The sequence below is a fragment of the Lithobates pipiens genome, unplaced genomic scaffold (genome assembly GCF_037356315.1).
Source record: "Lithobates pipiens isolate NorthernLeopardFrog02 unplaced genomic scaffold, aLitPip1_a1.2 Scaffold_35, whole genome shotgun sequence".
Classification (NCBI taxonomy): domain Eukaryota; kingdom Metazoa; phylum Chordata; class Amphibia; order Anura; family Ranidae; genus Lithobates; species Lithobates pipiens.
This window is the reverse complement of record NW_027507811.1, coordinates 23452114-23469248: the sequence shown is the minus strand read 5'-3', so window position 1 is coordinate 23469248 and position 17135 is coordinate 23452114. Positions and strand designations below refer to the sequence as shown.

The following is a 17135-nucleotide window of genomic DNA, read 5'->3' as shown; positions in this document are numbered from 1 at the left end:
ACTGTACACCATATGAAAGGTCCATCTCCATTCCTCAATATAACGTCATGTTCCCAACAAATGAGGAGGAGATACTGTACACCATATGAAAGGTCCATCTCCATTCCTCAATATAACGTCATGTTCCCAACAAATGAGGAGGAGATACTGTACACCATATGAAAGGTCCATCTCCATTCCTCAATATAACGTCATGTTCCCAACAGATGAGGAGGAGATACTGTACACCATATGAAAGGTCCATCTCTATTCCTCAATATAACGTCATGTTCCCAACAAATGAGGAGGAGATACTGTACACCATATGAAAGGTCCATCTCTATTCCTCAATATAACGTCATGTTCCCAACAAATGAGGAGGAGACACTGTACAACATATGAAAGGTCCATCTCCATCCCTCAATATAACGTCATGTTCCCAACAAATGAGGAGGAGATACTGTACACCATATGAAAGGTCCATCTCCATTCCTCAATATAACGTCATGTTCCCAACAAATGAGGAGGAGATACTGTACACCATATGAAAGGTCCATCTCTATTCCTCAATATAACGTCATGTTCCCAACAAATGAGGAGGAGACACTGTACAACATATGAAAGGTCCATCTCCATCCCTCAATATAACGTCATGTTCCCAACAAATGAGGAGGAGATACTGTACACCATATGAAAGGTCCATCTCCATTCCTCAATATAACGTCATGTTCCCAACAAATGAGGAGGAGATACTGTACACCATATGAAAGGTCCATCTTCATTCCTCAATATAACGTCATGTTCCCAACAAATGAGGAGGAGACACTGTACAACATATGAAAGGTCCATCTCCATCCCTCAATATAACGTCATGTTCCCAACAAATGAGGAGGAGATACTGTACACCATATGAAAGGTCCATCTCTATTCCTCAATATAACGAGGTCATCAATGTACAATCAGTGGTATCTCATGTATGATTGGTGGTTTGGTGTATTGTACTAAATCAGATTTTTTTATATTTTCATATAGTATTGATGACTGCAAAATGTGAATTCCTTTTTATTTTAATATTTTAAATCTACTTTCTATCAGATGGACACCATGTCAGGAATACTTCGGAGGGAGATATTTTTTCATCTCCAGATTACGATGCAGAAAATAATGAGATTACTGAATATTCTCGTAAAATAAACCAAATGAGTCAAATTCTACACCACAGACCATATCATGTGGAGACATCAATGGATCCCTCTAATCCTGAGGAATCTTCTGACCAATCACATCCTGTTACTTCAGACATCCATCTCCATTCTCACAGTGCAGATCCATCAACACCTCCATCTATACCCAAGGAGTCTTCTCTAATCCATGAAGGATTTCCCACAGGAGAGAGTTCATTATCTTGTTTGGAGTGCGGGAAATGTTTTAAGAGGAAATCTGAACTTCTTCTACATCTTAAAACTCACACCAGTGTGACCTTTTCATGTTCAGAGTGCGGGAAAGTTTTTTCTAAGGAAAGGAAACTTCTTACAGACCAGAAAAGTCACAAGAGTAATAATACAAATTCATGTCCAGAGTGCGGGAAACACTTCATTAGGGAAGCAAGCCTCATTATACACCTGAGGAGTCACACAGGGGAACGTCCTTATTCATGTTCAGAGTGCGGGAAAAGTTGCTCTCAGAAAGGAGGCCTCCTAATACACCAAAGAATTCACACAGGTGAGCGTCCGTATTCCTGTTCCGAGTGTGGGAAATGTTTCACTCAAAAATCAAACCTTCTTCAACACCAGAGGACTCACACAGGTGAGCGTCCATATTCCTGTTCAGAGTGTGGGAAAGGTTTCACTCACAAAGAACGCCTTCTTAAACACCAGAGTAGTCACACGGGTGAGCGTCTGTTTTCATGTTTAGAGTGCGGGAAAGGTTTTACTCACAGAGGAAGCCTTGTTTATCACCAGAGATGTCACACACATGAGGGTCCATATTCTTGTTCAGAATGTGGGAAATGTTTCGCTCACAGAGGACGCCTTCTTACACACCAGAGAAGTCACACTGGTGAGCATCCGTATTCCTGTTCAGAGTGCGGGAAATGTTTTACTTGTAAAGCAAGCCTCGTTTATCACCAGAGAAGTCACACAGGCGAGCGTCCGTTTTCATGTTCAGAGTGTGGGAAATGTTTTACTTGTAAAGAAAGCCTCGTTTATCACCAGAGAAGTCACACAGGTGAGCGTCCGTATTCCTGTTCAGAGTGCGGGAAATGTTTTACTAGGAAAGTAAGCCTTGTTGATCACCAGCGAATTCACACAGGTGAGCGTCCGTTTTCATGTTCAGAGTGCGGGAAAAGTTTTACTCAGAGGGGTCACCTCGTTGATCACCAGAAAAGTCACACAGGTGAGCGTCCATATTCCTGTTCAAAGTGCGGAAAATGTTTTGGTCTAAAAGGAAACCTTCTTCAACACGAGAGAAGACACATGAATGAGCATCTGTATTCATGTTCACAGTGTGGGAAATGTTTTGCTGTGATAGGAAACCTTCTTCAACACCAGAGAAGTCACACAGCGAGCGTCCATGTTCCTGTTCAGAGTGCGGGAAATGTTACGCTCACAAAGGAAGCTTTCCTAAACACCAGAGAAGTCATACAGTGAGCGTCGGTATTCATATTTCATTGGACAGGACATCTAATTAGACATCAGAGAACACCCCCCTCCCCCACACTGTATCAGCCTGATGCAGTTCCTGGCTCAGCACATCCCTGGTTTTTGAGGGACTGTCCCAGATTTTGAGGGACTGTCCCGGATTTTGAGGGACTGTCCCTGGTTTTTGAGGGACTGTCCCGGATTTTGAGGGACTGTCCCTGGTTTTTGAGGGACTGTCCCGGATTTTGAGGGACTGTCCCTGGTTTTTGAGGGACTGTCCCGGATTTTGAGGGACTGTCCCTGGTTTTTGAGGGACTGCCCCGGATTTTGAGGGTCTTTCCCTGATTTCTAGGGATTGTCCTTGATTTGAAACAAAGTCCCTCTGTCCCTCTTTCCTCCTCATTTCTCCTCATTTTGGTCCGATCTTTAGATTTGTATATAAAATGCATATTTTTATCTTTCAAAAAGTGTTTCCCAGTGCTAAACCTTTCATCCAATTCCTTAATTGCTGCATTTGTACATTTCAAAAGCCAATATAAAGGAATAGCAGGTAAAAAAAAAGTGTGTTTAACCAATCATATTTTTTTATTTTTTTTTTGTATAATTCTCCTGCAAGGGGGTGGGGCAGGGGGCGTGTCCTACTTTTGCTAATTGATGTGCCTCGTTCCCATCTCGGAAAGGTGGGTGGTATGACCATACTACATACTATGATACCATTTAGACTGTTACTGTTTGTAATTTTGATATTTTTGTACGGAGGTAATGGCCCCTGCGAGGGCGTGTTTGGCCTCTTTATGTTTTGTTTTGTATTTCTATGAAAAATCAATAAAACTTGAAAATACAATTTAAAAAAAAAATTTGAAAAAAATCAATAAAACTGATAAAAAAAAATGTAAAACTCAAAAAAAAAACAAAAAAACTCATGGACCTCCACACAAAAAAAATGTTGCGCGGTTCCCCACTAATTCTGGTCTGGAATTGATTTTAAGGGGGAAACCTGAATTCTGGAAACACACAGGCTATTACGTAACTGGGGGGAATGTCCTCTGTCTCTTTTAGGTAGGATAAATGTCCTCAAAATGTCTATACTCCCAAAATTTTGATACCTCTTTGAAACCTTGCCAATCGCAGTTCCCGTGTCACAACTTCGAACTATCCAAAGGGCCTTTACTAAATTTATCTGGGGTAACAAAGCACACCGAGTATTTGCCCCTCAGTCTCATGCAGGGCCGTCTTTAATATTGATTGGGCCCTGGGCAAACATTTACTTGCCCCCCCCCCCCCAGGCAATTTCACTCTCCACCTGCATATCATTACTGCTTACTGACTGGTTGCTAGAGGTTACAGCACACATTGCGGCTCATTGATTAGTTGCTAGAGGTTACAGCACATCTTCTCTTCACTGCAGGGGAGCATGCTATACATATGAATGTCGCCTTTATTTACATATCAATGCCACCAGCCGCAGCTATTTACTTAGTATTGCAGCCACTATTTACACATGAATGACGGTTATTTACATGTAAACACAGGGTCTGCAGGTGAGTCATCTGTACACATCAACAGAGCAGAGCTGGGCAGCATTAGGACCAGCACTTCACACTGAGATATCGGGACACAGCAAGGGACTAAAACTTCAAGGGACAAGGGAATTTAAACCAGGATAGTTGCAAGTGTGAGGCAGCTGTTTTGGGCCCCACAACAATGACAGGGCCCAGGGCAGCTGCCCCTTTTGCCCTGCCTTAAAGACGGCCATGGTCTCATGGAGGGTTGGGAGCCCCTGATATTAATAATTACTATTATGCCACCCACCTCACAGCAACTATCTCCTGGTCTACACGACTTGCAACAAACAGATGGTCAGAGTTAGAACTGAGTGTTTACCAGCCCTGTACATCCTTGCTCCATGCCTTGGTCTGACTTGACCACCTCTATATTCCAGCTGAGAAATATATGCTTAGGACCGATGTTATTTACCCTCGCTATTTGGAAAAAATGGCAAAAAAGGTTTTCTCTCTCTTCTCCGTGCCCACCTCTCTTAGCCCTTGTACACACAGTCGGACATTCCGACAACCAAATCCGATGGATGTTGTCTGAAACTGGTGTTGCATACACACGGTCGGACAAAGTTGTCAGACAATCTGATAGTTCGGAACGTGACAACGTTATTTCGTTACGACGGGACTACGTTCAGGCTAGTAGCCAATAGCTTTGGTCTAGGAATTTGATCTGAGCATGCGTGGCACTTTGTCCGATCGGACATTCTCTACAAACGATCGGATCATGTTGTCGGAAAATTTTCAGTTCAAATAATTTTATTGACAACAAGCAAAAAGTACAAATGGTATAGTCACTGTTACAATCGTTTGCAAGGAACAGACATTGGTAGCAGAGCTGTTGCAGAAGGAGATAAAGGAGAATAGAGGAAATGTGCACTAGTGCACACAGAGTGATTTGCATTTTGGCATACAATAGAATCGCATATCAAAAAAGAAAATAAAACAATGAGAATGTTGATGTCACTAGATTATAGGTTCAGAAATTATTGGGTCAGCCAATGAGAGGAGAGACTCTGCCCGAGCAAGCTGGGCAACAGTAACGGAGATGTAAGAAGAAATAAGTGCTACATCATCAACAAATTTTAAGGAATGGGAAAAGAAGGGTAAGAAATAGAAGTGAGATAAGGAAAGGGGGAAAGAGGAGCGGAAAGAGAAAGGGGAGAGTGGAGTGAAGGAAAAGATGGAGAAAGAAGGTGGGGTAAAAGAAAAGGGGAGCTAGTTCCGGCCAGGTGGTCCACGGGTGCCTAGGGGGCTGAGAACAGCCCAATCCCCTGGTCCTAAAAGAAAAAATTAAATATTAAAAAAGCAGAACATCACAGAATCAAGGCTCCAGGAGGTGTTTATCAAAGTCGTGGGGGAGGTAGTGATCTGCCCAAGGGCGCCAAATTTTGAGGTGTTGGGGAATTTTGTCCAAAATTGTAGCTTCAATTTTACTGTGGATCATGGCTTGGGTTATCCTACATTTGACTTCCGCAATATTTAACAGTGGTGTCCTCCAAGCCTTCGCTATGGTCTGCTTGGCGGCCGTGGTAAGTTGAGTAAGGAGACGCAATTGTGCCCTAGACAAAGTGGGAGGAGGGAGATTAAGTAAGGCAAGGGCCGGGTCAGGAATGAGGGTAGTGTTGAACAGGAGAGAGGCCATTTGAAATATGAGTCCCCAAAAGTGTGCTACTACCGGGCATGTCCACCATATGTGGAGGTGTGTACCCCTGGAATCACAACCGCGAAAGCAGTTCGGGGAGTGGGCTGGGGTGTATCTAGCGATCCTGGTCGGGACGAGGTACCATCTCATGAGAACCTTATAGCTGGCCTCCAGCGCGATCACATTCTGTGATGTTATTTTAGTGGTTGCCCATATCTCTGCCCAATCGCCTGCATCCAAATTGAGGGACAGGTCCGTAGACCAGGCCGAAGCGTACGATGGAAGTGAGGAAGGAAGGGATGTGAGATGAGCGTAAAGATTGGAGATGATACCTGGGGCATGTGGATCAGAGTCACATATGTTCTCAAACATAGATAGCTTATTCGAGACTCTGTGAGAGCCCAAGAGCGTACGAATAAAATGGGTGATTTGAATATATCGGAAGTGTTCCCGTGGGGGGATGTTCAACTGTGACTGAAGGACTGGGAAGGGTTTGAGAGTGCCATTGGAGATGAAATCGCGAATACGTTCCAGACCGGCCCGAGACCACGTCTGGAAAGAGGCAGGCTGGGTAAAGGCAGGGTAAAAGAGCGGTTGGCCAAATAAGGAAAGTAAAGGTGAATGTGGGGAGAGTGTTGTCGGAAAATTTTATAGGCCAGCTCTAACGTTGGCGCAAACCAATCAATATACGCTTATTGGTATTTTTGGCACCAAAAATATATAGAAGAATACATATTGGCCTAAATCGAATAAGAATTAAAAAAAAATTTTTTTTTATTACATACGTTGCTTTTATAGCAGAAAGTAAAGTAGTGTTTTGGTTTTTTTTTTCAAATTTGACGCTCTATTTTGTTTATATTGCAAAAAATTAAAAACGCAGAGTCGAGGAAATACCAGCAAAAGAAAGCGCTATTTGTGGGGAAAAACTGACCTAAATGTTATTTATGTACAGCGTTGCATGACCACGCAGTTGTCAGTTGACGTAACGCAGTGCTGTATCGCAAAAATGGCCTGGTCATGAAGGGGGGTGAATCTTCTGGAGGTCAAGTAGTTAAAAAATGCAAAAGTCTTGGTGGCGGTGTACTATGCAGCACTATGCTGTCTCCTAATCTCTGCTCTGGTGAACACACTGGTAGGTGGGAAGTGCTACCTACACAGCGCTGTGTGTATGTGGGCGAGCGGGGGTACACTGTTAGAGTGGGGACAGAGGACACTACCGGGGGTGGGGGGTTGATGTGAAGGGGGTCAGATGACACTGTTTTAGGGGTTACAGGACACTAGTGGGGGGGGACAGGGCAGAGAACACTAAATTTGGGGGTACAGAACAGTACTGTGGGGGAACAGAGGACACTACTGTGGGGAGGGGGTGATGTGAGCGTGCAGAGGATGCTGCATTGGGGGGTAACAGAACACTATTGTGGGGGGAGGGGGCAGACGACACTACAGTGGGGGCAAGTGATGTTGAGGGGCAGAGTTTACTGCGTTTGGGGGGTTACAGAGCACTACTGTTCTGGGGGGCAGAGTACACAGCAATGGGGGTATAGGACACTACAGTGAGTGGGTGATAGGGGGGGAAGAGACACTGCTATGGGGGGCAGAGGACACTAAAGTGGGAGGGTGATGTGAAGGGGACAGAGGACACTACTGTAATGCTGTCTTTTTATCGGGAGCTTGGTAGGTTATCTTTTTTTTGAAGGGTGCCTCTCCCCCCCTGGATCTTTGCTATCCTCCATGTTGTCCAGGTAGATCTCAACCTCTGGGGGGTTGCCTACCCCCGCTCTAGAGGAATGAGATGGAAAGGCTGGGGTGGTGATGTCACAATCTCCACCTCGTCCAATGGAGTCCTTCCCAAGAAAGTGACCCCCTGTGGTTACTATGTAGCAGGACAACCAGGACCTGGAAGACGCCGACGATCACTGAAGTAGCACCGTGATTCTTGGCTTCCACTGCGGTCCCTCGGGTATGGAGTATGTACACTTATACTCCAAGGTGGGCCGATGTAACTGGAGTTCAACTTTAATTATCAATAAGAAATTAATAAAAGTGATGCCCTCCAATCCATGATTTTGTCCCATGGTAGTGGTGCACCAGATCTGAGGGTGCTTAGGACGTGTGCGCTAAAATTTTGGTGCCAAACGGCTATTTCCACCGCTCTGGTAGTGGTTTATATTTTAAAGCTTTTCTTAAATTGGGACATTGGCTCAAGGGCTTCAATATTTTGGCGCACGCAATAGAATTTTTCACAAAACACTTCTAATGTGATTTGGCTCACGTAAAACGCGTCAATATTTACACCACAAAACCAATGTATTTCTCTTTGTTAATCCCCCCCATTGTGTCTCTGGACAGCAGCTAACACTACATTGTTGGGTGACAACAGACACGGCCAAGTCCTGTCATGCCATTGGCTGCGGTCTGCACATGCCCAGTAACATCACCTGATTGTGTGGAGGGGGTATGGTTTCCCCGCCCTGTGGGCGTTTCAGGAAGAACTCCATTCCTGCCGTTATTGGTTGCCTAGCAACGACAGAAGCTGAGTTTCTTTACTGTCCACCTGTTCAGCTCTTGTGCTGGAACGTTGTGATCGTGTTGGGATATTCGGGAGACGTTTTCTGAAGGAGGTATTTATTACAAGTTTGCATTATCCTTTCTAGGCTGCGTAAATGAGTGCATTATAACCAAATCTCAAACATTTACATGTGTATTCAAGCTTCGGACATTTTTGTTTTGACCAATCAAAAGCAGGTGTTTCCATTGAAGTCCATTTGGCCAAAAAAAACACCCAATTCTGCATCGAAGGTAGATTATTTAGCTTTTGGTGCATCAGACATTGAGCTACCAGCACCATATGTGATCAGTGCTCATATATGAACAGCCATCATTAAAATTTGTTTATTGAGAGTTTTTTTTAGCTTTGATTTTAAAGCTACAAACTGCTTAGGTGTAAATGGGGAGAGTCATTGTAGTTGCGGTTACTCGGTTGTTTGCTATGCTTAACCTCCTGCCACCAACATAACACATGTGCAAGTCACCATTTGCCCAACTGTCCATCCAGAGCCTCTGGTTTATAGACCGGATACATCCTAAATATAGAGCCATTTATCCAACTGTCCATCCACAGCCTCTGGTTTATAGACCGGATACATCCTAAATATAGAACCATTTATCCAACTGTCCACCCAGAGCCTCTGGTTTATAGACTGGATACATCCTAAATATAGAGCCATTTATAAACCAGAGGCTCTGGATGGACAGTTGGATAAATGGCTCTATATTTAGGATGTATCCGCTCTATAAACCAGAGGCTCTGGATGGACAGTTGGATAAATGGCTCTATATTTAGGACATATCTGGTCTATAAACCAGAGGCTCTGGATGGACAGTTGGATAAATGGCTCTATATTTAGGATGTATCCAGTCTATAAACCAGAGGCTCTGGATGGACAGTTGGATAGACTGGATACATCCTAAATATAGAGCCATTTATCCAACTGTCCATCCAGAGCCTCTGGTTTATAGACCAGATATGTCCTAAATATAGAGCCATTTATCCAACTGTCCATCCAGAGCCTCTGGTTTATAGACCAGATATGTCCTAAATATAGAGCCATTTATCCAACTGTCCATCCAGAGCCTCTGGTTTATAGAGCGGATACATCCTAAATATAGAGCCATTTATCCAACTGTCCATCCAGAGCCTCTGGTTTATAGACCGGATACATCCTAAATATAGAACCATTTATCCAACTGTCCATCCAGAGCCTCTGGTTTATAGACCGGATACATCCTAAATATAAAGCCATTTATCCAACTGTCCATCCAGAGCCTCTGGTTTATAGTCCAAATACAGTACATCCTAAATATAGAACCATTTATACAACTGTCCATCCAGTAGACATGTGAAAAACTGAAACATTTGTTTTGTATAGTTTTATATAGTTTTGTTATGTTACTAATTTTGTTATGGAATTTGTTTAGTTTAGTTTCGGAATTCGTTTAGTTTGTTTCGTTTTCAGAACAATTCTTTTCGTTTTCATTAAAATTCATCAATTTATTAATGTTCTAATGAATGCCAACTTTTCAGAACGTTTAGAATTCGAATTGGATAAAAAAAAAAGACTGACCGATCCCAATTCTGTATAAAGAAATAGCTGGTTATTAAGCAGCTTAACAACCTTGAATCATCACCTGTCAGCGGGCTTCCCTACTGACAAATGAATTTAAAAATAAAGAATGCCGGCATCTCCCGGAAATAGAAAAATGTAAAAAAATTTGGTGTGGGGTCCCCCCCCAAAATCCATACCAGACCCTTATCAGAGCATGCAGCCCGGCAGGTCAGGAAAGGGGGCAGGGGACGAGTGAGCACGGGGTGGGAGCCTTGGGGCAGGGAGGCTCTGTGCCCCTCACCCCAAAGCACATTGTCCCCATGTTGATGAGGACAAGGGCCTCTTCCCGACAACCCTGGACTGTGGTTGTGGGGGTCTGCAGGCAGGGGTTTACCAAAATCCTTTAACCTTTAACAAGGGGGACCCCAGATCCTGCCCCCCCATGTGAATGAGTATCGGGTACATCGTGCCCCTACCCATTCACCATAAAAGTGTCAATAAGTAAAAACCACAAGAAATAAGTCCTTTATTAAAAAAATAATAATAGTGTCATTCGATGTAAATCCATCGTCAATCACGATGCCCGCAGGACCCGAAAAATAGAACAAAAGTAAAATGCCCTACCTTGTGGGAGGCCATCTGCCATATGCTCTCTCTGCGCTTTGACAGTTCTTGTATAGATAAGGGTCTGGGCCACCTGGCTACTTCACCCGGTGGCTCTGCCCCCTTCTGACATCAAGTGACATCAGAAGGGGCAGTGCTACCAGCTGAAGTAGCCAGGTGGTCCCGCCCCTTACCAATATAAGAACTGTCAAAGTGCAGAGTGGGCATACAGTGGGTAGCCTCCCTCAAGGCAGGGCGTTTTAATGTTTTTCTATTTTTCAGATTCGGCGAGCGTCGTTATTGATGATGGATTCACATCGAGGGACATTATTTTTTTCTTTTTTTTTATGTTTCTTGTGGTTTTTACTTTTTGACACTTTATAGTGAATGGGTAGGTACCAGATACCCATGCACATAGGGTAGGCCGGGATCTGGGTGGCTTCCAGATTCCGTTAAGCCTCCCACTCGCAGACCACGACAACCATAGCCCAGGGTTGTCGAGAAGAGGCTCTTGTCCCCATCAACATGAAGACAAAGTGCCCCCCCGCTCCAAAGCACCCACCCCCCATGTTGAGGGCATGTGGCCCGGTATGGTTTAGGAGGGGCGCTCGCTCATCCCCTCCCCTTTCCCCTTTGCAAGCCCACTGACAGATAAGTCATGGTTGTTAGGGATGTGGGTGGCCAGCTTCCAGGCCCACTGCCTAACAACCAGCTTTCTTCACACAGAATTAGAATCGGTCGATCGATTTTCGATCGATCCGAATTCTAATTGTTCTGAAAGACTTTATTTTATTATCTTTATTTATTATCCATTTACAGAGAGGAGAGTCCTGTACAGATCACATGACCACATCAATGATGACGATGGACAAAGACCAAAGTCACATGACAGAGAAGATATTAGACCTCACCCTGGAGATCATCTACCTGCTGACTGGAGAGGTGAGGAGGATTCTGGGAGGTCAAATTACAACATTTTTTTCTCTACTAATCACAAATCTGACCAGAGAGCTGAGGGGCATTCTGGGAATATTATACAATCGTTTTACTATTAAATAAGTGCTGAATGTATGAAGTGAATATGATGTGACCTGATATGGGGGACATTCTGGGAATGTCACTGAATGACTTAAGTAAGCATTCACATTTCTGATGACATATCTCAATAGGGTTACGCAGTAGTGAAGAAGACATCTGGTGAGTATTTTATCTCTATTAATAGAACACAAATCTGACCAGAGAGCTGAGGGGCATTCTGGGAATATTATACAATCATCTTACTATTAAATAATTGCTGAATGTATGAAGTGAAGATGATGGGGCCTGATACAGGGGAGATTCTGAGAATGTCCCTGAATAGTGATGGACGAACTTCCGACGGGACGTTTCGCGAACGCGAAACGCGAACGGGCACAAACGTTCGCGAAAACGACCGTTCGCCGCGGGCTCCATTGACTTCAATGGGAGGCGAATTTCGCAAACCTTTAGGTCGAATTTGCGGCCACGGGGTAATTATTAGGGGGTAGCACGTAGTCCCACCACCTGGACAATAGCATAATACATGTATGAGGTGAATTTGGGATCGATAACTACAAGCATTTTTTTTTTATTTGGGAAATTGTTCTGACAATTCAGGACTATGGAGCTAATGAAGGCAATGGAGGAGAGGGAAGGTCAGGGACCAGGGTAGGCAAACAAGAGGGTGCAGGAGATACAGAGCACTGACAGCAGCACCGTAATACAGAGCACTGACATCAGCACCGTGACATACAGCGCTGACAGCAGCTCCGTGACATACAGCGCTGACAGCAGCTCCGTGACATACAGCGCTGACAGCAGCTCCGTGACATACAGCGCTGACAGCAGCTCCGTGACATACAGCGCTGACAGCAGCTCCGTGACATACAGCACTGACAGCAGCTCCGTGACATACAGCGCTGACAGCAGCTCCGTGACATACAGCGCTGACAGCAGCACCGTGACATACAGCGCTGACAGCAGCTCCGTGACATACAGCGCTGACAGCAGCTCCGTGACATACAGCGCTGACAGCAGCTCCGTGACATACAGCGCTGACAGCAGCTCCGTGACATACAGCGCTGACAGCAGCTCCGTGACATACAGCGCTGACAGCAGCTCCGTGACATACAGCGCTGACAGCAGCTCCGTGACATACAGCGCTGACAGCAGCACCGTGACATACAGCGCTGACAGCAGCTCCGTGACATACAGCGCTGACAGCAGCTCCGTGACATACAGCGCTGACAGCAGCACCGTGACATACAGCGCTGACAGCAGCTCCGTGACATACAGCGCTGACAGCAGCTCCGTGACATACAGCGCTGACAGCAGCTCCGTGACATACAGCACTGACAGCAGCTCCGTGACATACAGCGCTGACAGCAGCTCCGTGACATACAGCGCTGACAGCAGCACCGTGACATACAGCGCTGACAGCAGCTCCGTGACATACAGCGCTGACAGCAGCTCCGTGACATACAGCGCTGACAGCAGCTCCGTGACATACAGCACTGACAGCAGCTCCGTGACATACAGCGCTGACAGCAGCTCCGTGACATACAGCGCTGACAGCAGCACCGTGACATACAGCGCTGACAGCAGCTCCGTGACATACAGCGCTGACAGCAGCTCCGTGACATACAGCACTGACAGCAGCTCCGTGACATACAGCGCTGACAGCAGCTCCGTGACATACAGCGCTGACAGCAGCACCGTGACATACAGCGCTGACAGCAGCTCCGTGACATACAGCGCTGACAGCAGCTCCGTGACATACAGCGCTGACAGCAGCTCCGTGACATACAGCGCTGACAGCAGCTCCGTGACATACAGCGCTGACAGCAGCTCCGTGACATACAGCGCTGACAGCAGCTCCGTGACATACAGCGCTGACAGCAGCTCCGTGACATACAGCGCTGACAGCAGCACCGTAAGCAGCCCCAGGAGGAAGTCAGCACAGCACAGGGATGGTGTGATCCCCTCATAATAAGAACCCCCAGGAGGAAGTCAGCACAGCACAGGGATGGTGTGATCCCCTCATAATAAGAACCCCCAGGAGGAAGTCAGCACAGCACAGGGATGGTGGGAGCCCCTCATAATAAGAACACCCAGGAGGAAGTCAGCACAGCACAGGGATGGTGGGAACCCCTCATAATAAGCAGCCCCAGTAGAAATATGACACCGCTCAACCTCTTCAAAGAGGAGGGTAGGGGCATATAGTACGGTGTGCTTTTTTGGGTCAGGGAAGTGAGCCAAATGAATTAAGAAGGTCTGTGTGCTTGATTCCAAAAATTGTTTATAGACATATACATGGTCTACTGATCACATGTGTTGAATTCCTCCGAGATCCATGCCTCATTCATTTTTAGAAATGTGAGGTAGTTAACACTGTGGTGAGCTAGGCGAGTACGCTTATCGGTCACAATCCCCCCTGCTGCGCTGAACGTCCTTTCGGACAGGACACTGGATGAGGGGCAAGCCAACAGTTCGATTGCAAATTGGGCAAGCTCTGGCCAGAGGTCAAGCCTGCCCACCCAGTAGTCTAGGGGTTCATCACTCCTCAGAGCGTCCACATCGGCCGTTAACCCAATGTAGTCGGACACCTGACGGTCTAGGCGTTCCCTGATGCTGGATCCGGATGACACCTGTCGATGGGTCGGCTGAAAGAATGACCTCATATCCGAAGTCACCAACACATCTTCAAACCGGCCTCTTCTTGCAGGCGCTGTTGGATTGGTACCCGCAAATCCTTCTCTGGGAGTGGGAATTGCTCCTCTGCCAGCGCACGCAAAAGCAGAATGCAGCATTTCTCGAAGCAAGGCCTGGAAGTGCTGCATTCTGACAGCCCTCTGCGACGGCGGTAACATTTCCGCCATTTTGTGTTTGTACCGGGGGTCTAAGTACGTTGCCACCCAGTACTGGTCCTTGACCCTCATGCTTTTTATACGGGGGTCCCTATTAAAACACTGGAGCATGAAGGCCCCCATTTGCACTAAAGTGGAAGCGGTGTGGTGGCCTGGCTCCTGCTCATCATCCAGGATAATGTCGTCCTCTTCATTCTCCTCTCCCCATCCTCGCACAACAGGGATCCCAGAAAGGTTTAAAGCATGCTCTTCTTGCTCCTGCTCATCCGCCCCGGCACCATCCTCCTCTGACTCCTCATCAGACTCCTGTTGTTGACTTGTCTCAGATAGAGTAGCCCCCCCTGGGAATTCATCCAGCATTGCGACTTCCTCATCTTCCCGCTCCTGCTCCTCCACAGCCTGATCAATGACACGACGCAATGCACGCTCCAGAAAGAAGGCATAAGGTACCATGTCACTGATGGCGCCATGGCTGCGACCGACCAGTTTGGTGATCTCCTCAAATGGCCGCAGAAGTCTGCATGTGTCGCGCATGAGCAGCCACTGGCGCGGTGAAAAAAAACCCAGCTCCCCAGAACCGTTTCTTTCGCAGAGTTCATACAGGTAGACGTTAACTGCACGTTTCTGCTGGAGCAGCCTATCAAGCATATAGAAGGTTGAGTTCCATCGCGTCGGGCAATCGCAAATAAGACGTCTGACCGGCAGATGGTGTCGCCGCTGAATGTCAGCAAGGCGAGCCATGGCCGTGTAAGATCTTCTGAAATGGGCCGAGATTTTCCTTGCCTGCCGCAAGATGTCCTGGACCCCAGGGTATTTGACAAGGAATCGCTGCACGACCAAGTTTAAGACGTGTGCCATGCACGGCACGTGCGTGATTTTGCCCTGTTTCAATGCGCTAAGCAGATTGGCACCGTTGTCACACACCACTTTACCAACTGTCAAATTGAGCGGTGTTAGCCACTCATCTGCCTGTGAACGCAAAGCTGAAAGGAGTGCCGGGCCAGTGTGGCTCTTTGCTTCCAGGCACAACAGACGCAGCACGGCATGGCAACGTCTCACCTGGCATGTGGAATAGGTTCTGGGGAGCTTGGGCGGTGCAGTGGAAGAGACGCTAGCAGCGGAAAAGGAGGAGGCAGCTGAGGAGGAGAGGGAGGAGGATGGAGTAGGAGGAGGAGAAGAAGAGTCAGGCCTGCATGCAATCCGTGGCGGTAAAACCAAATCTACACGGGTGCCACGGGTTACATGCTTGACGGCCGTCAGAAGGTTCACCCAGTGGGCAGTAAAACTGATATACCTTCCCTGCCCGTGTTTGCTAGACCACGTGTCTGTGGTCAGATGTATCTTGGCACCGACACTGTGTGCCAGAGATACATTCACTTGCCGCTGAACATGGCCATATAGCTCTGGGATGCCCTTCTCTGAGAAATACTTCCTTCCTGGGACCTTCCATTGTGGTGTTCCAATGGCCACAAATTTGCGAAAGGCCTCCGAGTCCACCAGTTTATATGGCAGTAGTTGGCGGGCTATGAGTTCTGACAAGCCAGCCGCCAACCGTTGGGCAAGAGGGTTATCCGGCGTCATCATTTTTTTACGCTCAAACATTAGGCCCACGGAAGCCTGCCTTTTTGCAGAAAAATGTGAGCTTGGCGTGATGGAAGGTGGAGTGGAGGACAATTGTGAGGAGAGAGGAGAAGGAGAAGTAGAAGACGAGGCTGGACGGTGAGAGCCTGCAGTGTGGCTTTGTGTGTTCCGTTGCTCCCACTGGGCTCGGTGATGGCTGCTCATGTGCCTTCTTAAGGCGGTCGTCCCTAGGTGAGTATTGGGCTTACCGCGACTAACGCGTTGACTGCAAAGATTGCAGATGGCAACGCTATTGTCAGCAGCGGACACGTTAAAAAAAGCCCACACTGCGGAGCCATGTGCCGGTGTCCTGGGAGCGCCAGATGTGACCGTACATGGTCGATGACTCGCTCCTGATACATTTGCAGTCTGCTTTGTCCCTGCTGTGCAATGTAAGTCATTGCTGCTTCTCCTCCCTATCTGCTGGTCCATATCTCCCTCTGAACTCCCCTCCTCTTCCTCTCTTGTGGGCACCCACGTGACATCACTAGACACGTCATCATCAACGTCACCTTCCCCACCGCTATAAGTAGAGTAGGCAGCAACACCGGGGACCAACCTCCTCCTTGGGCTGATCTGGGTACTGGCGTCAGACTGCTGAGTAGCGCTTGTTGCTTCCTCCTCTTCCTGATCCAATACCAAGAGTGGCTGCGCATCAGAAATGTCCTCTTGATATGGATCGGAAAATAATTCCAGTGACTCAAGCGGAAGGTATGTGGTGGTGGTGGTGGTGGTCGTGTTGTTGGTGGTAGTGTCTTTGGGGGTGCACATAGCAGAGAGTGAAGAAGAGGGTGCAGATCGAGAGGATGAGGAGGGTGCAGAAGAATAAGGCTGAGTGAGCCACTCAACCAAGTCTGGTGCGTCCTTTAAAGTAATTGAACGCACCTTCTGCAACTTCCCACTTTGGCTCAAGGCTGTTGCTCCTGCCCTACCCCTACCACCCCTGCGGAAGGGCCTGCCTCTTCCTCTGCCTGTCATTTTTTAAATCACCCTGTGACAAAACTCTTAGTCCCTATACCGCTGAAGGACTGCTGCAGTATAGGGCAGCGGTCAGCAGTAGTGCACGTCAACCCTATGTATTGTGGACCGATAGCGGTCCTTAC

At 47.0% G+C, this 17135-nt stretch overlaps 1 protein-coding gene across 1 annotated transcript in view; it reads left to right on the top strand.

Annotated features, from left to right (window-relative positions):
* Positions 1-17135, top strand: part of LOC143955217 (uncharacterized) — a 127403-nt gene that overhangs the window by 40953 nt on the left and 69315 nt on the right. Inside the window, 4 exon segments of the mRNA XM_077465301.1 lie at positions 1075-2538; positions 2541-2666; positions 8358-8440; positions 11348-11470. Of these exon segments, the coding sequence (XP_077321427.1) occupies positions 1075-2538; positions 2541-2666; positions 8358-8440; positions 11348-11470 (1796 nt within the window).